The sequence below is a fragment of the Prionailurus bengalensis genome, chromosome A2 (genome assembly GCF_016509475.1).
Source record: "Prionailurus bengalensis isolate Pbe53 chromosome A2, Fcat_Pben_1.1_paternal_pri, whole genome shotgun sequence".
In the NCBI taxonomy this organism is placed as follows: Eukaryota; Metazoa; Chordata; class Mammalia; order Carnivora; family Felidae; genus Prionailurus; species Prionailurus bengalensis.
The window spans coordinates 108,685,461-108,707,505 of NC_057348.1; the positions used below are offsets into that span (position 1 = coordinate 108,685,461).

Here is a 22,045-nt window from a genome sequence, read left to right on the forward strand (position 1 = left end):
TACTACAGTAAAGGAGCCTGGAGAACAGGAAGGAGTCACAGAAGAAATAGGAGGGCCCTGACCAAGTTTTGAGGTCAACTAATGTACCTCTATGATCATTTTCACTCCATTAACACTACATCAAGCTACCATTTTTAAGTTACACTGAAGAAAAATGTTTTATTTGATTGATGGAATTCTTATACAGATTTAAAAGGAATTCATGCTGCAGGGAGATGAGATAAAATTACCACCAATTTCCTGACAAAATTGCAGTTACATATAGATCACTGAAGACAAATCAAATACTATCTTTTCCAGATTGGTATTTTTTAACTCACCACCCATATGGCTAAGAAGGCTTAGAGGACTCTTTCCATTGGTCTACAATCCTACATGTTGTAATTCATCTTAATACCTTTTTTATTTTTAAAAACTTAGCACCTAATTTCCAATAGTAAAAAACCCCACAGGTATTAGCACCTGCATTGTTTTAAGTGTTTATTTAAAGAGAGAGAGAAACAGAGAGACAACTAGAGGAGGCACAGAGAGACAGGGAGAGAGAGCATCCCAAACAGGCTCCACACTCAGCACAGAGCCTGACTCAGGGCTCAAACTCATCACTGTGAGGTCATGCATGACCTGAGCCAAAATCAAAAATCAGCCATTCAACCAGCTGAGCCACCCAGGCACTCCATTGTCTGTATTTTTACAAGTAAGGAAAGTAAAGAAAATGGGCTCGACGAGGTTGAGAAAGTTTCACATACACCATTAATTAAAAAATGTTTAAGAGGGGCCTAAGCATGTCCAGCTCCATAGCTTATTGCTATTATGCTATACCAACTGTGTACAACACGTCGCACTGTCTCAAATTTAGACTAGAAAACTATTACCTTATTTTTAGGATTTTTATCTACTAATATAAGAACAAAACAAAGATGTTCTAGACATTACCAAAGGTCTTTTGCTATCCTGTCTTCTTTGGTGAAATATCACACAGAATTCTGTGTCATCTTAAAATGTTTCACTTTAAAGGGTGTGAAAATCTTGCCTAGTTATTCGTGCTGGAAAGTAAACCAGTTCCGGAAAGTCAAAACACAATGTGCATGTGATCAGCCAAATTTTTGATAATCGTGTGTCCTAGACTTGAGAATTTTCTTATTTTCAGATAAGTGTACATTGATTCTCATTTATTCAAGGTGCATACATAGCCATACTCTGAAGACATTATTACATTTTTCTCCAAAAAGCTCATGTTATGATGAGGCACTGGACTGTAAGAAAAAATAAATTCCGGTACAGTCTCATGACCTACAACACTTCAAGCTTCCTGAAAAAAAATTTAGCATGATGCTTTTTAGTCATCATGCCTGTTTCATATAGACATTTAAATAGGATTTCATCAAAATCCAGCAATTCAACATTTGCTATTGTATTTGCATCTTTTATCCACCTTCAGAAGTATAAACACTTACCCCATATTCCTTAGCAGCTGTGACAACCTTAAGAAGGACATCTTCTTCAACAAATGGTCTCACAGCATCATGGATTATCACAACTTCTGGCTTAGATAGTTTAGAGTCAGGCTGGTCCTCTGCCAGTGCTTTGAGTCCATTGAAAATTGACCTGTGACGGGTCACTCCAGCTTCAACCAGTGAGATGCGTTGATGCTGGTACTTCTGAATGATACCCTTCATTGCTTCCATGTTCTCTCTAGTTACTGCAACAACAATGTCCTTTATCCAACATACTCTAAAAGGAAAGAGTACATACATTTAATATAAATAGAGCCTTATACAAGTTAAGCTAGTAACAAAACTGAATTAGTAAGCACTACTGTAACTTCATAGGGCTATCAAAAACTGAAAGTTAAATCAGTTTTATGCATTTTATTGTGTCTAGTAAAAAGATTGTTAATCAGTGAATATTTCACATTATAGATAGTAACAGATGTAGTTAATGTTTTATACTCCATAGTCAAATTTTATCTATATAAATACTATACAATAGATATGGATTCCAAAGTTTGGATTCTATTATCAGTACATTGAGATAAAAGAATGCAGTAATAGTCCTTTAAATTGGTTTTTTCCCAAATCATTTGTTCAATAAAATAGGAACAAGTCAAAGCAGTTTTGAATGCCAGAATTTCTGTCTCTCTCAAGAAATCCATCAAATCACTAACACAGCTGCATAACTTTGCCTACATCCAAGTGAAACATCATGTCTTAAATGGGATACTAAGATTATATCAAGTTCAAAATGATAAACTTTGTAATAAAATATTTAATGAATTGACCTATTGAGTCACACAAAGTATTAAACAATTTTTCTGTTGTAAAATATTTTTTAAACACTTACTGACATTTTGCACTGCATGCTCCATAGCATTGAGTGGCAACTGGATTAGATTTTGGCAGACTTCTTGAACACCAGCACTAACAGAGCTTGAGGTCATTATAGACTCTATGTTCCACATAGAGCCAACAGGCTCAGACCAGGCAAACTGCCTCTGACCCACGATACCAACTCTGAATAAAGGTCACTTTAAAATTAATTATTATTTTTTTTAATTTACATCCAAGTTAGTTAGTATATATCGCAATAATGATTTCAGGAGTAGATTCCAGTGATTCATTCCCTATGCATAACACCCAGTGCTCATCCCAACAAGCGTCTTCCTTAATGCCCCTTACCCATTTAGCCCATTGCCCCTTCCACAACCCCTCCAGTAATGCTCTGTTTGTTCTCCATATTCAAGGGTCTCTTATTTTTTGTCCCCCTCCCTGTTTTTGTATTGCTTTCGCTTCCCCTCTCTTGTGTTCGTCTGTTCTGTGTCTTAAAGCCCTCATATGAGTGAAGTCATATGATACCTTTCACTAATTTAGCTTAGCATAACACCCTCTAGTTCCATCCACGTAGTTGCAAATGGCAAGATTTCATTCTTTTTGATTGCCGAGTAATACTCCACTGTGTATATATACACCACATCTTCTTTATCCATTCATCCCTTGATGGACTTTTGGGCTCTTTCCGTACTTTGGCTATTGTTGATAGTGCTGCTATAAACACGGGGGTGCATGTGTCCCTTCGAAACAGCACACCTGTATCCCATGAATAAGTGCCTAGTAGTGCAATTGCTGGGTTGTAGGGTAGTTCTATTTTTAGTTTTTTGAAGAACCTCCATACTGTTTTCCAGAGTGGCTACACCAGCTTGCATTGCCACCAACAATGCAAAAGAGATCCTCTTTCTCCACATCCTCGCCAGCATCTGTTGTTGCCTCAGTTGTTAATGTTCGCTATTCTGACAGGTGTAAGGTAGTATCTCATTGTGGTTTTGATTTGTATTTCTCTGATGATGAGTGACGTTGAGCATTTTTTCATGTGTAGGTTGGGCATCTGGATGTCTTCTTTGGAGAAGAGTCTATTCATGTCTTTTGCCCATTTCTTCACTGGATCATTTGTTTTTTAGGTGTTGAGTTGGATAAGTTCTTTGTAGATTTTGGATACTAACCCTTTATCTGATAGGTCATTTGCAAATATCTTCTCCCATTCTGTCACTTGCCTTTTAGTTTTGCTGATTGTTTCCTTCACTGTGCAGAAGTTTTTATTTTGATGAGGTCCCAATAGTTTATTTTTGCTTTGGTTTCCCTTGCCTCTGGAGACATGTTGAGTAAGAAGTTGCTGTGGCCAAGATCAAAGAGGTTTCTGCCTGCTTTCTCCTCAAGGATTTTGATGGCTTCCTGTCTTACATTTAGGTCTTTCATTCATTTTGAGTTTATTTTTGTGTATGGTGTAAGAAAGTGGTCCAGGTTGATTTTTCTACATCACTGTCCAGTTTTCCCAGCACGGTTTGCTGAAGAGACTGTCTTTATTCCACCAGATATTCGTTCCTACTTCGTCAAAGATTAGTTTGCCATACTTTTTTGGGTCCATTTCTGGGTTCTCTATTCTGTTCCATTGATCTGAGTGTCTGTTTTTGTGGCATTACCATACCATCTTGATAATTACAGCTTTGTAATACATCTTGCACTCCAGACTGTTATACCCCCAGCTTTCATTTTCTTTTTCAGGATTGCTTTGGCTATTCAGGGTCTTTTCTCGTTCCATACAAAGAACTCTCAGCCTCTGAGACACTCTATATTCATGCTAGACAGTGAAAATCTTATATACATTTTTACAAAGATGGAAAGTTCTGAAAATTACTGAGTGAAATAAGTTTTATTTATATGAACATTTGGTTGATTTACTTCATTATTAACCTCCAACCTTCTGTAATTGAACCAACCCTTTCCAATCCCATTCTTCCTGTCGCTACAACAGTAATATACAGATGAGCAACACAAAGAGCTACTTTATAGGCACACTGTCTTTCTAAGTCCATTCCTTTAACAGGTATTTACTGAATGAAGATGCTGATAAACTAAGCATTGACAACACAATGAAAATAAATACTGCCTTAGCTGAGGTTACAGATCAAACAAAGAATCCCAAGGAACAACGGCAATCTGTGATCAAGTGTTATGAAGAAATCCAGGCTCACATGCAAGCAGATCATCTGACTAGCACAGAGAAGACCAAGGTGATATTCCCTAAGGAACCAGAATTTGCTATAGGATCCAAATGGTGAGTGGCAGGGGAAAAATAGCCAAAGGAGTATGAAGGTCTGCTGTAAGTAAAAGCCATTACAAGGTCCTGAGGGCCAGGAAGCAAATGGAGTCAAATTGTTTCAGCAATGGAATGGAATGAGAGCCTATGAAGAAGCTGGAGGTCAAGGCAAGACCCAAAATAGGGTAAGCCATGGGGCCTCACAGACCATGTGATGAGTTTTAATGTTATAATACAAAGCCATAAACAAAGCTTTATGCAGGAGAGGACATTTCTATAAAAAAATAAAAAAAAAATTAAAAAGTGCTCACTTACCCAAATGTGTATCATGTCATAAAACAGTGCCTAGAAAACTCTAGGAGTCAGAAAAGCCCCTAAGAGAAGACTACTTCCTAATTTCCCAAACCTGTGAAGGGACAACCCTACATGCCAAAGGAACTTTACAGATGTGGTTAAGGATCTTGAAATGGAACGATTTTCCTAGACCATCTAGGTATGTCTAATATAATCCCAGGAATCCTTAAACGTGAACAAGAGGCAGAAAAGTCAACGCAGCAGATGAGTTAATAGAAACAGTGGCCAGTGTGATACAGGACCACAAGTCTAGGAATAGAAGCAACCTCTAGAAACTAGAAAGTGGCCAGGAAATGGACTGTCCCTTGAGTGTCCAGAACAAACATAGCATTGCCAACACCTTTATATTTTAGTCCGGTGATACCTACTGTAAACTTCTAACTTCCAGAAGTTGAAGGTAGTAACATGTTGCTTTAAGTCACTCACTTCATGGTTTTTTTGTTTGTTTTTGTTTTGTTTTGTTTTAACAGCAGCTAATTTAGTACACTCAGTTTTACTCTTGCTACAAGGTAGAGAAGACATCTGGTAGAGAAAGAGGGAAAGCAGACAGACCAACTAGGAGATGACTGCTGCTTCATTCTGGGAAAGACGATGACTGTAGCCTCGCTACCAGATGGAGCTTGTAGATGGGGTTTAAGAGATAAATTAGAGAGCGTAACCTTTGCAAAATTGGCAAAAAAGTTTCATTATGACATAAAATAACTAACATTAAGCATTTACTATGGCTTAAGCCTTAGTCATGTTCTAACTCCTGTAATCCTCATTCTCTACGGTCTCTCTTAAGTGGGAAACAATTAAGAGGTGACATATACATTCTACTTAGCTTTCCCAAACTACCATCTTGTACCAAAAACTTCTTAAAATCGTTTTACCAAAATACAATACCATATTCCATCTTCTAGCAGGTAACTTCCATGACAGAAAGGACAACATTTGTTTTGCCCATTGCTTTTCACATACCTGGTATACCCTCATTTATTTGTTGAATAAATGACCTTGGTCAATCTCACCTACCAGCAATGGTGTAGTATCTCTCAACACAGCATCATCTCAAAGGTTATAAAAACAAAAGAAGCTCTTCATTAAGCTGATCAGCTACAAAAACTCAAAAAAAAAAAAAAAATAGTATAACCTTCCCTATGTGATGTGGTTTTGTTTCAAGCATTTGACTCCTTACCTTCATTTCAATAACTTTAGGCTCCTAGAAAGCCATAATTACTTATGTTTTGTCAGACACTGGGGGGAATTCTAATCACAAGCAAGCTGAAACAATGCAGAAATATTCACAAAGCACCTAAGAGTAAGATATGTATTATGATGTGCAGTCAATAGAAAGTATTAGGGAAAATTCTCAGTGTTGGTTGCTCTGCTTTGTAGACCATCGATCCCCCATCCCTTTCATTACAAACTTAATTGATTACAGTGTACTCACACAGTTTAGAATTTATACTGTACTTAAAGCGCCCACTCCACATGCGCTCCCCCCCCCCCCCCGCAACTGACAAGTGACAGTCCGTGGTCTCTAAATGTGAAGCTTCCCAAGGTTCTGTCTTCACTGACACAAGCTGTGACCAAAGCACTCATCTCCTCCACTATTTATTGCCCCAGCCTCTTAGCTGGTCTCTTTCTACTTTTTATCCCACCATAACACATTCTCACCACTTCTAGAGGATTTTTCTCAAGTGCAAACCTAAAGTTACCCCCTGCTGCTTCTTGAGCAGGACCCTTCAAGGTCAGCCTACTTGTCCCTATGCCACTTCATCTGTCCCATTCCCCTCTTATTTAGGAGGACATTTTCTCTCCCATCCAGGTCTTTGCTTATGTTACTTCCTTTGCTACCCAGCACACCTACCCCATCTTGGGGTGGGGCAAGATGGGAAGCCCAGTTCCACCTGTTCAGCTGTCAGTTCAGATATGGCTTCCCCCAGGAAGCTTTCCCAGGCATTTTGGGAGCAGCATCCCTGTTCTCCACTTCCAGAGTACTCTTACTGCTAGAGAGATTTACCATCATACTCCATGGTTTCCTTTTCTATCTCCTTCACTAGGCTGCCAACTCACAGAAAGCAAAGTCTACACTTCAGAGCTTGGCACATTCTAAACCAAGGAGTATTAGTAATATGAACAGCAACTAAGATTGATGGCTCGCTCAGTAACATGTGCTATGTACAGCACTTGCCTGCAATATCTCATCCAATATATCAGATCGCAGGAAATCACTATTATCACTTTACAGAGGACATGGAAGCAGTGACCTGCCCATGATCTCACACTTAAGAAATGCAGGGACCTGGGTGGAACCAAGTCTGATTTGGGAGCACACTGTTAACTTCTACAAATGCACTAACAGTCTGTGAGAAAGAAGTGGTAAAATTATGTCAGTATCCATTGTGTCTCCAGCACATCATTTATATTCTTAGTGATGAGCCATGTAGTACTGCTACATTTGTGATCAAAATGACTAGTTTCCTTCATTTCTCGTAATTAAAGCAAAAATAAACACCTAACATTTGCCAGGCAGTATGCTAGACACTTGTTATATAATAATGAACCAAGACTGGCAGAATTCCTGACCTCATAGACCATATGTCAATATCTGTTAAATGAATCCATGAATAGGAAAGATTTAAATAAGTAGAAAGGAATAAATTATTACTTTTGTAATTGTTTAAGCCTTTTCTCTGTTCATGGATTCAGTTAACACTTTTGACATAATGGTCTGTGATTTGCTCAAGTTTATAGGAAAGAATTATTAACAGTGATCAAATATATTTCAGTTTATTAATAAAACATCATACTAAGGTTTTTTATTTTTTTTTTTATTTATTTTTTTAAAGAGGGAATTTTTTTTTTTTTCAACGTTTATTTTATTTTTGGGACAGAGAGAGACAGAGCATGAACGGGGGAGGGGCAGAGAGAGAGGGAGACACAGAATCAGACACAGGCTCCGAGCCATCAGCCCAGAGCCCGACGTGGGGCTCGAACTCACAGACCGTGAGATCGTGACCTGGCTGAAGTCGGACGCTTAACCGACTGCGCCACCCAGGCGCCCCAGGTTTTTATTTTATTTTATTTTATTTTTTTTTACTTTTTTTTTTAATTTATTTTTGGGACAGAGAGAGACAGAGCATGAATGGGGGAGGGGCAGAGAGAGAGGGAGACACAGAATCGGAAGCAGGCTCCAGGCTCCGAGCCATCCGCCCAGAGCCCGATGCGGGGCTCGAACTCACGGACCGCGAGATCGTGACCTGGCTGAAGTCGGACGCTTAACCGACTGCGCCACCCAGGCGCCCCCCCAGGTTTTTATTTTTTAAAAACATTTTAAGTACATGCTCAACTAAATCAATAGGCAAAACTACTCTATAATCAAGAATTTAACTTTTACTCTAAGCTATTTATCTCTTCATAGTGTATTTTATCAGAAAAAAAAAGTCACTTAAAAGCAACTTTTAAAGATCTTAAGTTGCTATTTTTTCATAAAAATTACTTCCAATTAAATGTTAATACTGAACAATTAAGAAGGAGAAAGACAAGGCATTGCTAGACTTAATAGTCATTCAAATACCTGCACAATGAGTCAATGAATTAATGAACTCCCCAAGATAGTTACTAGAATGCCTTCAAAGAGCTATAAAATAATTGTTTCAAAGAAAGTCAGTCAAAATAGATGTAAATAATTAAATATACCCAAGTCCTTTGATTATTTCCAAAAGTCGTAAGAGACTCTAAGCAGCAAAGTCTTTTAAGTCTTTTATTCTTTCTCAAACTATAGATTAAGGCCTATTAGAGTATCAATTTAGGGAGTTTAGGTTAACATTTTTGGATGATATAGAAATTAATAGAAGGGTAAAGTTAGAATGCATAGCAAATAGGACAGGTTTTCTTGAAATTCAAATACGTACATATTGTGTATTTATGTGTTTGATGGAGTCATAATGCAAAATATTTTTTTAAACAAGTTACAATAAAAAAATTTAGGAGACATGGTCTTAAACCACTCTTAAAAGATAACGGAATTATGGTATTTTGTTCAGCAACCAAGCACTTGCAATCCTTTTTAAGTACTATTTATATTTCAAAGGATTTATTCACATTCTTTTCTAGTTGTAGAATTAAGAGACTTTTACAGTATTAAAGTTAAATAATGTAGAATCATGGGACTGAGAAAAACCTTAACTACCTCACACAGTGCCTACTGAACAAGTATTTGCTGAATAAATGAATCTGGCTGACCTCCTTAGTGGAAAGCATGTCCACACTGAATTGCTATACCCAGATTTCATCAAGTTCTCTTGACTAATTCCTTTCTAGCACATTCCACCGGCAAATTACAAGGCTATCACCTATAGACATTTTGAGGAAAAATTATCATTTCTCATATTTTCTCCCACAATGCTAAAAAATCACTTACAGTATTCTGCTTGGGAAGCTTAATATGATCAGTTAAAAATGACAGATTTAAACACATGCTTTTTAAATAAACAGACAGGGAGGGAGATGCCTGGGAGGCTCAGTTGGTTAAGCATTGACTCCTGGTTTTGGTTCAGATCATGATCTCAGTTTGTGAGTTTCAGCCCCACATTGGACTCTGTGCTAACAGTGCAGAGTCTGCTTGGGATTCTCTCTCGGTCCCTCTTTCTGCGCCCCCCCCCCCCACCACTCATGCTGGCTCTCCAAATAAATAAACTTTATAAATAATAAGCAAACAGATACATGGAGTGCCTGGGTGACTCAGTTAAGTGTCCAACTCTTGATTTCGACCCAGGTCATGATCTCATGGTTGGTGAGTTTGAGCCCCACGTCAGGCTCTGTGCTGACCACGCAGAGTCTCCTTGGGATTTTCTCTCCCTTGCTCTCTGCCCCTCCCCAGTTTGGCCCCAAGGGACAGTGGCAGCTAGGGCTGACTGCCATGACAGTCTTCATAGAGATTAGGCTTGTGGATTGTACTGTGGCCATATTTGGTAGATTTACATCTCCCCATACCTACCCTGCCATTTTAGCAGCAGCATTGTTGAGTTGGTGTGAAGGGGATGGCTCCCAATTGCCCCCACAATGTCAGGTCTCCTTATCAGGTCTCATTACCCCAGACTTCCTACTTGAAGTCCAACCTACCAGTCCTAATCTCTCCTTGAAAGAGTCCCATGGGGGCCTTCCCACTGGCAATTTGACACAAACATCTAGTCATACAAACACAGTCTTATTGTATTTTTAGTACATAATGTAGGCCTATTGTTTCCCTTAACTCAGATTTGACCCTTAATGATGCATTAAGAAAATTAAAGTTCAATTCCTGTATTTGAACATGTTCAACTGAAAGTAACTTAAGTACCTTTTTCTTTCTGAATCCTTAATTCAATTAGTCACTAAAACCAGTCAATTCCTGTCTAAACATTTCTCCTGTCTTCCCTACTCCAACTTTTAGTTCAATTCAAGCAATCAACATTGCTCATTTAAATTAACATTTATATATGTACATATATATTTCTATCTTGTTTCAATACAATTTCCAGGGTTTTCAGAAAGAGTAAGATAGAACAAGTACACAAGAAAGCAAAAATTAGAGACAATCTATTAACTCAGAAAATCTAATAAGCCATCAGTGCATACACACACTTCAACACATACACCTATCAGCTGGGAAGATGGTGGAGTAGAGGACATTAAGCTCACCTCACCCCATGGTTACAACTAAATGACCATATCAGTATAAATAACCCAGGAAACGACCAATACACTAGTAGTACAAACTCCACAACTAAGGGCAGGGAAAAGGTCACATCAAAGGTACAAAGGGCTGAAATGTAGTCTGAGAGCAAAACAGACCATGCCATTCAAGCTGGCAGCACAGTAAAGGGCAGAAAACACATTTTCACACCAGGAGCCCATGAACTGGGAGAATGAATCTCTAGTATTTTCTTTTGAGTGAGTTGAGTGAAGGCCAAATTTCATGAGTTCCTAAAACAAGCAGGACTTAAAGCCTGGAATTTTAAAAATCCCAGGCTTGGCTCTAGGAAAACCCAGAAAGCTTTAGGAAGCAGAATCCCCATCCTTAAAGAGATAGCAGGATAAACAGCCCATGCAGATACAGTGTAGAACCAGCAGTTTGAAAAATGCCCAGGGTAGACTGCCCCCTCCCACCCCCCCACCAGATAAGCAGTTTGCTCATCTCAGAACACTGCCTGGACAAACAGATGCCACTAGGAGACACCTCCAGGAACAAAGAAGCTGGCAAATGCTATTTCCCTCCCCAGCCCCATAGCATAAACAATGGTTACCTGTGGGAAGCAGCACAGTACTGACACTCATAGCTTAACTTGCTTTCACAAAGCTCCACCAGGCCATGCCGCTCCCAAATGCTTCAATGGATCCACTCCTTTCCAGTCACTCTTGCCTCCATCCCCCTGCTCTGGGCCCTCCCCCAGAAGACCAGCACAAACACTGCCAACGCCACATCTGACCTGAGCATTTTGTAGGTCCTCAGTTTACATAGTGGTGGGGGCAAGTCTCAGTTCTCAAGCAGACCACTGCACACCTTGCTGCCCACAACAGGCAGAGAGGGACTGTGCTGACAGCTGAACTGAACGAACAATAGGGCAAGACTCAACAGCAGAGCAGACACAACACACATAGAAGACATTCCCTGAAGCTCCTGGCCCTGGGTAACTACAGAGCCCTGAAGGACCTCTTCATCATAAGGCTATTATCACAGGAAAGTCAGCTACTTCTCTTGCTCTTAACAGAGAGAAATAGATATGCTAAGTCAAACAAAATGAGAAGACAGAAATACATTTACCAAATGAAAGAACAGGACCAAATCACACCATCTGACCAAAGCAAAACAGATGTAAGTATTATGGCTGATAGAGAATTTAAAATAAGTACCATAAAGATACTCACTGGACTTAAGAGTGGAGGACATCCGTGAGACACTTAACAGAGAGTAAAAAAAAAAAAAAAAAACCAGAGATCAAGAACACAGTAAGTGAAATTAAAAATATACTTGATGGAACAAATAGCAGGCTACATAAAGCAGACAAATTATTTAATGACCTGGAACACAGACTAATGGAACATAACCAATCTTAGCAAAGTAAAGATAATTATGCAAATTGAGAATATTCTTAGAGAACTCAGTGACTCCAAGCATAATATCTGTAGTATAGGATCTCAGATGAGGGGCAGGAAACTTATTTGGAGAAATAATAGTTGAAACTTCCCTAATATGAGAAAGGAAACATATCCAGATTGAGGAGACACAGATATCCTTCCCCCCACCCCCCCAAAAAAAATCTCTACCCAAGGAGGTCCACACCAAGACATATAGTAATTAAAATGGCAAAAAGTAGTAAAAGGGGAAAAAAAAAGTAAAGCAATAAAAGATGACAGTTACATTCAAAGGAACTCCATAATACTAACAAGGGATTTTTTACCAAAACTTTGCAGGCCAGAGGGAATGGCAGGATATATTCAAGGTGCTCAAAGGGAAAAAATCTGCAACCAAGAATACCCTATCCAGGAAGGCTATCACTCAGAATAGAAGGAGAGAGAAAAGTTTCTCAAACAAAAACAGAGCTCATGACTACTAAAGCAGTCCTATAAGAAATATTAAAGGGAATCCTCTGGGTGGAAAGGAAGATCGTAAGTGAGAACATGAAAATAAACAAGCAGTAAAAATAACCTTTTCTGTAAAAACCAGTCAAGGGATTCATTAAAGAAAATGATGTAAATTATGATGCTATACACCTAAAAAATGGGAAGAAGAATGAACTTAAGTGACCATCAATGTCATATAGACTGCTTTACTAGAAGATGTTATATACAAACCTAATGGTAACTACCAATCAAAAACAGGTAATAGATATGCAAAGAATAACGAGAAAAGGTTTGAAAGAGATCACCAAAGAAAGCCAAAAAATTATGAAATACAATCAGGGAAGCATCAGAGAAAATATACAGAAACAACCACTAAACAAGTGACAAAATGGCAATAAACACGTATCTATCAGTACTTACTTTGAATGTGAATAGACTAAGTGCTCCAATGAAAAGACACAGGGTGGCACGATAAATAAATAAATAAATAAACAAACAAACAATCAAGACCCAACTATATGCTGAATAAAAATAAATAACATACAGGCGCCTGGGTGGCTCAGTTGGTTAAGCGACCGACTTCCGCTCAGGTCATGATTTCGTGGTCCGTGAGTTCAAGCCCCGCGTAGGGCTCTGTGCTGACAGCTCAGAGCCTGGAGCCTGTTTCGGATTCTGTGTCTCCCTCCCTCTGACCCTCCCCCATTCATGCTCGGTCTCTGTCTCAAAAATAAATAAATGTTTAAAAATTGTTTTAAATAAATAATATAAAAACTAAAAAAGCAATAGAACAGATCAATGAAACCAGGAGCTGATTCTTTGAAAAAAACTCAACGAAATAGATAAACCTCTAGCAAGACTCAAATAAGAAAATTTTTAAAAATTAACAAATAGATGACCCAAGTAACAAAAATTTACAGAAAAGGAGAAATAACACCACAGAAATACAATTTTAACAGAATATTATGAAAATATTCATCAATATCAAATATTAATATCAAGTAGAAAATTTGAACAGACCAATCACTAGCAATGAAATTCAATCAGTAATCAAAAAACTTCCCAAAAATAAAACTCCAGGACCAGATGCCTTCACAGGTGAATTCTACCAAACATTTAAAGGGGAATTAATATCTATTCTTCTCAAGCTATTTCAAAAAATACAAGAGGAAGGAAAACATCCAAATCCATTCTGTGAGGCCATTATCACTCTGATACCAAAGCCAGATACAGACGCCACAAAAAAAAGAGTACAGGCCAGTATCTCTCATGAATATAGATGCAAAATCCTCATAATATTAGCAAACCATATCCAACAATATATTTAAAAGATCATACACCATGATCAAGTGGGATTTATTCCTGGAATGCAAGAGTGGTTCAATATCCACAAAATAATCAAAATGATATGGCACATCTGTAGGACAAAGTATAAAAACTGTATGACCATTTCAATAGATATAGAAAAAGCATTTGACAAAGTACAGCATCCCTTCATGATTTAAAAACAAAAACAAAATCTCTGCAAAATAGGCCTAGAGGGAACACATCTCAACATAATAAAGGTCTTGTATGAGCAAACATCATACTCAATGAGGCAAAACTAAGAGCTTTCCCCCTAACATCAGCAACAGGGATGTCCACACTCACCACTTTTATTCAATGTAGTACTAGAAGTCCTAGCTACAGCCTTTAGACAAAAAGAAATAAGAGGCATTCAAATTGGTAAGGAAGGAGTAAAACTCTTTGCAGATGACATCATACTACACATAGAAAACCCTAAATATCCCACCAAAAATCTACTAAAATTGGCCAATGAATTCAGTAAAGTCCAAGGACACAAAATCAATGTATAGAAATCTACTGCATTACTATACACTAATAACGAAGCAGAAGGTGAGATTAAGACAAAAATCCCATTCACAATCATACCATAACAATAAGGTACCTAGGAATAAATTTCAATGTGAAAGACCTGTACTGCGAAAACTATAAAACACTGATGAAAGAAATTCAAGACAACACAGAAAAAGGCAAAGACATTCCTTGCTCACAGGTTCCAAGAAAAAAAAAAATCGTTAAAACATCTATATTACCAATGCCATCTACAAATTTAATTCAATTGCTATCAACATACCAACAGCATTTTTCACAGAACTTGAATAAACAATCCTAAAAATAGTATAGAACCACATACACACACACATACACACAAAACCTCCAATAGCCAAAGCAATCTTGAAAATGAAAAACAAAACTGGAGTTATCAAAATTCCAGAGTTCAAATTATATTACACAGTGGTAGTAATTAAGAGTGCAGGGGCACCTGGCTGGCTCAGTCAGTAAAGCATCTGACTCTTGATAACAGGGTTCTAAATTCAAGCCCCATATTGGGTATAGAGATGACTTTAAAAAATAAAATCTTAAAAATAAAATAACACAGTATAGTACTGGAATAAAAATACACATAGATCAATAAAACAGAAAACCCAGAATTAAATGCACAATTACATGGCCGATTAATCTTTGACAAAAGAGGAATGAATATACATACAAGGGGGAAAAGACAGTCTCTTCCATAAATGGTATTGGGAAAACTGGACAGATATGCAAAAGAATGAAAACGGACCACTTTCTTTCACAATATACAAAAGTAAATTCAAATGGTTTAAAGACCTAAATATGAGTCCCGAAACCCTAAAAAACACTTCAAGAGAGGGCAGGCAGTAATCTCTCTGACACTGACCATAACAACAGTTTTCTAGATATATCTTCTGAGGCAAGGGAAGAGCAAAAAATAAACTACTTGGACAACATCCAAATAAAAAGTTTCTGCACAGTGAAGGAAACAATCAACAAAACTACAAGTCAACCTACAGAATGGGACAAAGTGTTTGCAAATGACATCTGTTAAAGAGTATCCAAAATATAAAAAGAACTTAGAAAACTCAACTGAAAAATAAATAATGCATTTAAAAATGGCAAGACGTGAACACACATTTCTCCAAGGAAAACATACAGATGGCCAAGAGACACATGTAAAGATGCTCAACACCACTGATCATCAGGGAAATGTAAGTCAAAAATACAATAAGGTATCACCTCAAACTTGTCAGAATGGCTAAAATCAAAAACACAAAAAACATCAAGTGTTGACAAGGACGCAGGAAAAAAAAGAAGCCTCATGCACTGTTGGTAGAAAAGCAAACTGGTGCAGTCACTCTAGAAAACAGTATGGAAGTTCCTCAAATTCAAAAAAGAACCACCCTATGATCCAGTAATCACACAGCTGGGTATCTACCCTAAAAATACAAAAACACTAATTCAAAGGTATGCACGGACCCCTATGTTTATTGCAGCTTTACAGTAGCCAAACTATGGAAGCAGTCCAAGCGTCCATCAACTGACAAATGGATAAAGAAGTGGTACATATATGCAGTGGAGTATTAGCCATAAAGAAGAATGTAATCTTTCCATTTGCAAAAACATGGATAAATCAAGAGAGTATCAGTGAAATAAGTTAGTCAGAGAAGGGCAAACACCACATGACTTTAGTCATATGTGGAATTTAACAAAACAAGGGAAAAAAAAGAGACAAACCAAAAAACAACTCTTAATTCTACAAAACCAACTGATTATTACCTGAGGGGAGTTGGGAGAGAAGAATGGCTGAAATAGGTGAAGGGGATTCATCATGATGAAAAAGAAGGATTTAAAAAGTAAATAGAACACAAAAACATATATACAAATACAGAATCACTACGTTGTACACCTGAAACTAATATGTCGATTATGCCTCAATTTAAAAAAGGCAAGCAGACAACACACACACACACACACACCATGGAGTCTCAGTTTCTAAAACTGGACTTCCATTGATTTTCCAAGTGGCAAGAAAGCAACCCAACTTAACCACAAAAATCTACTTTCCTTAAGATCAACACATACAAATCCACAAAACAGCTTTCTTTGAAATTCATCTGACATTATCACATTTATGTTGACTAACTTACATTAGCCAAACTAAGAGTGAAACCTGAATCAGAATGCCAACACATTAATAAGGATATATATTAGTATCCAAAGTCTGCAATGCTTTTTATTAGTGGGACAACCCATTTCCTTCCTAGGGGAGATTTATACTGGCTGCCAGTTTATAATACAGTTTCAATGGGCAGTGAACCCTATCGAGGAACAAGTCATTTTAGGCAGTGTCCTCTACCGCAGAAAACTTGAGAAACTTCTCCAACTATGCAGAAGGCTGTGCCAGACTTTGTTCAAATGTTATCAGCAGAGGAACTCCCACTCCTAGCCCACCATCACCATGAATCTGAAGAAGCATGGCCAGTGTTTGCCTTGTATTTGACAGTGTTTGTCTTACTTTTCTTGTATTTGTCATTTTAGTTATTCAGCTAAGCCAGATTAACCATTCTTAATGAGTTTCTTTCCTTAGATATTTGGAACCCGAAGTAAGCTTAACGGCAGGGGTTTTTACTTCATACATAAGACCTGGGAACACATTTTTTTAGACAGCAAAAGAGCAGAGTTGATCTGTAAAGTGTATTTTACAACTTAACTGCCAGGGCTTTATGCCTCCACCACTACCATGGCCACCTAAGTTTTCTTAGAGCAATATTTCTTTTAAAAACTCTGGTCATACATAAATCAATAGTTACATAAGGCGCTAGTACCCTTGATCTCAGTTCCTTGTTAGTATGCTGAGGGGCAAAGAAAAAGCTCTCTTCAAATTATAAATCTTTGGTTTAATAAACTTCTATTCCCTCTACAAGGCCAAAAGCAAAGTTTCAAAATCCTAGAAACATTTTTAATCAACTTCTGAAAGACTCTTGTTCCTAATACAACCTACCAAGTAGTTTTGATTGTTTTAAACCCAAATGCACAGATCCAAACGACCAGCTATATCATCTTAATAGAGGTGGCATATAAACATGTATGAACATACATACGTTTATACATACACATGCAATGTTTAATGGAAATATATGCACATACAACTGACTGATAGACTTTGTCCAGATAGAGCCATAGCCAACGTCTCCCAGATTTGGGAAGGTTCAGAGAGTCTTTTGAATGTCATTTAATAATTAAGAAATGTCAGGGTGCCTGGGTGGCCCAGTCAGTTGAGCATCTGACTCCTGTTTCTAGCTCAGGTCATGATCCTGGGGTCTGTGCTAGGCTCTGCACTGAGCACGGAGCCTGCTTAAGGTTCTCTCTTCCCCCTCCACTGCTGGCACTCTCCACCTCCCAACACACACACACACACACACACACACACACACACACACACACACAAAGGTATTTCAATGGCCTACCAGAACTTGACTAAACTAGAAAAAAAATATTTTCCCAATGTCACCTGAATTGAAAACAATCCTGAGTCTCAGTCAACTCACAATACAGACTCTCTGAAGGTCCCCTCTAACTTTTCAGTCATTTAAGAACAGGTGCTTTAATATGTACCATGTTGTTTAAAAAGTAAAACAAACAAACAAACAAAAAAACTCAGGGTGCCTAGGTGGCTCAGTCAGTTAAGCATCTGACTGCAACTCAGCTCATGACCTCACCACTCAGTGAGTTTGAGCTGGTGTCAGGCTCCATGCTGACAGCTCAGAGCCTGGAACCTGCTTCGGATTCTGTGTCTCCCTCTCTCTCTCTCTCTCTCTCTCTCTCTCTGCCCCTCCCCTGTTTGCTCTCTCAAAAATAAAAATTAAAACATTAAAAAAAAATGGGGGGGGGGGCTCCCGTGAGTTGACCTTAGAAGCTAAGGATCTCATCACCACAAAGTGCAGTCTTCCTCTCAACTCCTCTATGGCCATGGAACCTTCACTCAGCCATTGGCTGTGCTGAGTCAGAGAATAAGCTTCAAGTATTTTGATAGTGAGCTAGGAGTTTAACTGTTTCTTTTTAAGGTTGCAACCAGTTGTTTTTATTTTGTTTTGTTTTGAGCTGTCTACCCCACCTTCCGAAGCATCCTGTACCTCTGATTCCTGAAACATTCCAAGATCTGGGGACTTCAACCAACTTGCTTCTCCACAGCTGTTCCCATTTTCTTGGGGACTGTTAAGTCTGATTGATTACCATCCTGTTCTTCCAATGTTTTGTTGTCATCTTTTATCTACTCCAGCTCTTCTTACATTCATTTTCCCTTGTGTGACTATACTGTTTTTAGTCTCTTTGGGTGGATAAATACAACAGTGAAAATAATGCCATTTAAACCTGTATTTAACTAAAACAAAGACGAGCCACATTTCTTTACATTTCCCTATCCCAATTTAAGAGCTGTGGACCAAACTTCAGAGGTGAAGTCTCTCGTATGCCATAGTTTTTTATCGGTTCAAAATTCCAAAGGACAGATCAAACTATGAGGGTCATTTTTCAGTCAGTGAGTATCTTTAATTTCATAGTCAAGATCAACTAATAAAGATTATTCACAACAACCTCTCTATTAGTGAGATGGAAAAAGCTTGAGAAAATAAAGTCTTAACTTCTGCGAGACAAATGAACTTTGAAATCAAATTAGAGGGCAAGGAGAACTGACACTATCCTAAAATAATCTAGATGATTGACAGTGGTGACACCCAATTACATCTTTTCTGATCTGATGCATTAGAGTGATGCTTCCCCTTTAATATGTGGTAAGCATGCATCATTTTGCCAAAGAGCAAAACGTAAGAATTTCATACAACATTTTATGCTTCCATCTCCTTTCCTTAATTGAACTTGCATAATTCAAGAGGGTGAAATAACCTAGGCTTTTTAACACCATGCTCTAGGAAGTCTATTAGCAGTCAAGAGAATGCCCTTCCTTTAGCACATGGCTAAGAAGCACCCATACCTAAACCCCTGTAATGCAAGATTTCCAAGGATTTCCTGAAACATACCCCAAATGCAATCATCCCTTAAGTTCTTCAGGGATTTTAATAGTGACAAAAATGATCTCCGATGGATTTCAAAATGGAGGTTTCTTTAGCTACTATTAGAATTTTATCACTGCTGTTAGCAATACAAAACACATGTTCCTCATCTTCCATTAAAAAAGGCATTCCCAGAACATTTTTACTTCAAAAGATTTTTCCAGTAACCACCTATCTCAGTCTACCCCAGAAGATGCAAACGTGCTAATGATGTTAATTTGCTTCATAGGAAAGAAAACTGAACGTACAAGAGACTATATTCCCTTATACCCAGTTATTAAGCAATTAGGTTCTGCTGGCCAAAATCCATTATGTCCCTTAATATAACCTACATAAAGGAGTTATGTTGTCACGGGGTCTAACATACTGTAGTACTGTAGTTACATGATTCATACACAGAGAAAAGGTGGGCTACAAGAGTAGGGAAAGCACCTGAACTGTTTCCATGTTTGTTTGAGTTTCAGATGTGACCACTGGCCTGATTACCCTAATCAAGGGTGGTTATGACTCTTCACGCTTCCATAACCATATCCAACACAACTTGGGCCCTTTGGCTTCTGTGATGTGTGCAAGCATGATGGGACAGGAAGAAGAGCTTTGCTGGGTAATAGGCTAACAGCCTTGAATTAGCAGCAACTCATTAGCTTGGTCTTCATGAAAGCCACCTGCAAAGGATATACTAAAATAATGTTATCCTTCTTGAGACACAAAGGACTCACTTCAAGGTTTAACATCCCATCACAGCACCACACTGGCTTCAACCCATAGCAACTCATCTAGGGACCTGTGCAACTGTCCAATTCCTACCCCTCCAGACTCACCCCACGCTCAATCATACTACTATGCGCTGAAACAATTAACAAACCCCCTCTCTCACTACTGCGCCTCTAGTCCTCGCCCCAATTCTACACGTATTGGCCTTAACAATTTCGCACCCTTAAATCTATATCCACCGGTGAAAGCCTCGGATTAAGTTTTGTCCCTCCGTCCACCTCGGATTAAGTTTTGTCCCTCCGTCCACCTTCAGCACTTCGTAATTAACATAGGATCTTAAGAGATATTCAGTTAATGTACATGAATGGATAAAGTGAACAAAGGCCCGTGAAGTGAGATGGGTGAGTAAAACTCCAATCCACGCATGCACGGAGAGCACAAAACATTAACAGAGATTGAGAAAGAGGCAGACGGGCAGGAAGACTCCTGAAAGAGCTTGTCATTAGGCCCCAGTGGGGCCACTGTCAAAACTAAATGCCTTTTAGTTCCAACCCATGCTCTCCTTAGTCCAGCTCCAGGAGCCGGGCTCCCCACCACCACGTCGACTGCCCGGGCACCGAAAGGGGTCTGTGGGGCAGCCCCCTCTTGCGTGCAGGTCTGTTAGAGGTTCAGAACCACCGGTCCCTGAATTGCAGGGGAGGACGCAGCCCAAGCCAGGGATTGAGCGGGCGGAGTCGGGCCCGCAGTCCGCCGAGAGAAGGCGCCAGCGCGAAAGCAGCACGAGGGGCAGGTGCCGCGGGCCGCCCTAGGCGGGCCGCACCAGGAGCGGAAGGCCGGGCCGGGGACCGGGGGTGCGCCTTGCGCCGCATTACCTCTCCAGGGCCTGCAGCGTGTAGCTGATGAGCGGCCTCTCCAGGACGGGACAGAACTGCTTCGGGGTGGGGACGCCCATGCGCTCCCCACTACCCCCCGCCGGCAACACCGCAGCCACTGCGGGAGCGCGGCGCCCAGCTGGCCGAGCCTCGGCCCGGGCCGCGTTCAGCGTAGAGGCCGAGGGTGTCTGGTCCGCGCCGAGAGAGTCGCACAAGCGAGGCCGCGGCGCGGCGGGCCTGGGCTCCATGGCGGCGGGCGGCGCGGCCGGCCGGCTGGCCTGGTTCGCCCCGGGCCACAGCGCCCCGCTGCGCTCGGGCCCTCGGCTGGGGTCACCGGGAAGATCGGGGGGGAGGGCAGAGGAGGCCTGACGGCGCCCACCGGAGCTGCGGAGTCCGGGCTGCTGCGTGTCCCCAGGGGACGCTCCAGCTGCCGAGCTTCCTCCTTTGGCGTCCGCGGCCTCAGCGACGAGCCCAGCGCCCCCGGCCGGGCTGCGTTTTCGCGCCTCCTCGCTTCTCTGGCGGGCCCAGCGGTCGCCTCGGGTGGAAGTGTCAGCCCTCCGTAGGAACCTGCGGGTCCCATTAAACTTAACAGTTTTGCATAGGCTGTAGAGGTCAGGACTCCCTCCCAGTCCCTCTCCCCTTAAGGATATTTGGATTCAGGTCACAGGAGGGGACAGAAAGACCTCGATTTCTGACTTTGATTAAGCTCGTAAGATTTCCTGGTTCCACCTCGAAAAAGACAGGTGGCCGGGCAGTGTTATTATGAAATATTAACCCAAACTGCCACGGATCCCAAATTTGTCTGCAAATTGGAACTACCTGGGGAGCTCAGAAATTGCTGACACCTATGTCCCACGCTCAGAGACTGGGATTTAATTAGTCTGGTGTGTGGCCCGAGTTTGGGAATGTTTTTAAAGACCCCCAGGTAATTCTAATGAGCAGGCACGTTTTGGACCCACAGAGCCAAAGCAGTAATACTAATAATTGCTGAACAAG

At 39.9% G+C, this 22,045-nt stretch overlaps 1 protein-coding gene across 2 annotated transcripts in view; it reads right to left on the reverse strand.

Annotated features, from left to right (window-relative positions):
* CRPPA (CDP-L-ribitol pyrophosphorylase A) overlaps nt 1–21,807 on the reverse strand; it is a 325,460-nt gene extending 303,653 nt beyond the window's left edge. The window contains exons 1-2 of one of the 2 annotated variants that reach the window (XM_043589017.1): nt 21,050–21,802; nt 1,455–1,731 (exon numbers count right to left, since the gene is read on the reverse strand). In XM_043589017.1, coding sequence (XP_043444952.1) covers nt 1,455–1,731; nt 21,050–21,297 — 525 coding nt within the window. In that variant the 5' untranslated portion in view covers nt 21,298–21,802. Of the gene's footprint in view, nt 1–1,454; nt 1,732–21,049 lie in introns of both variants that reach the window. The other variant, XM_043589018.1, reaches the window with a different exon arrangement.
* Nucleotides 21,808–22,045: the final 238 nt, after the last annotated feature.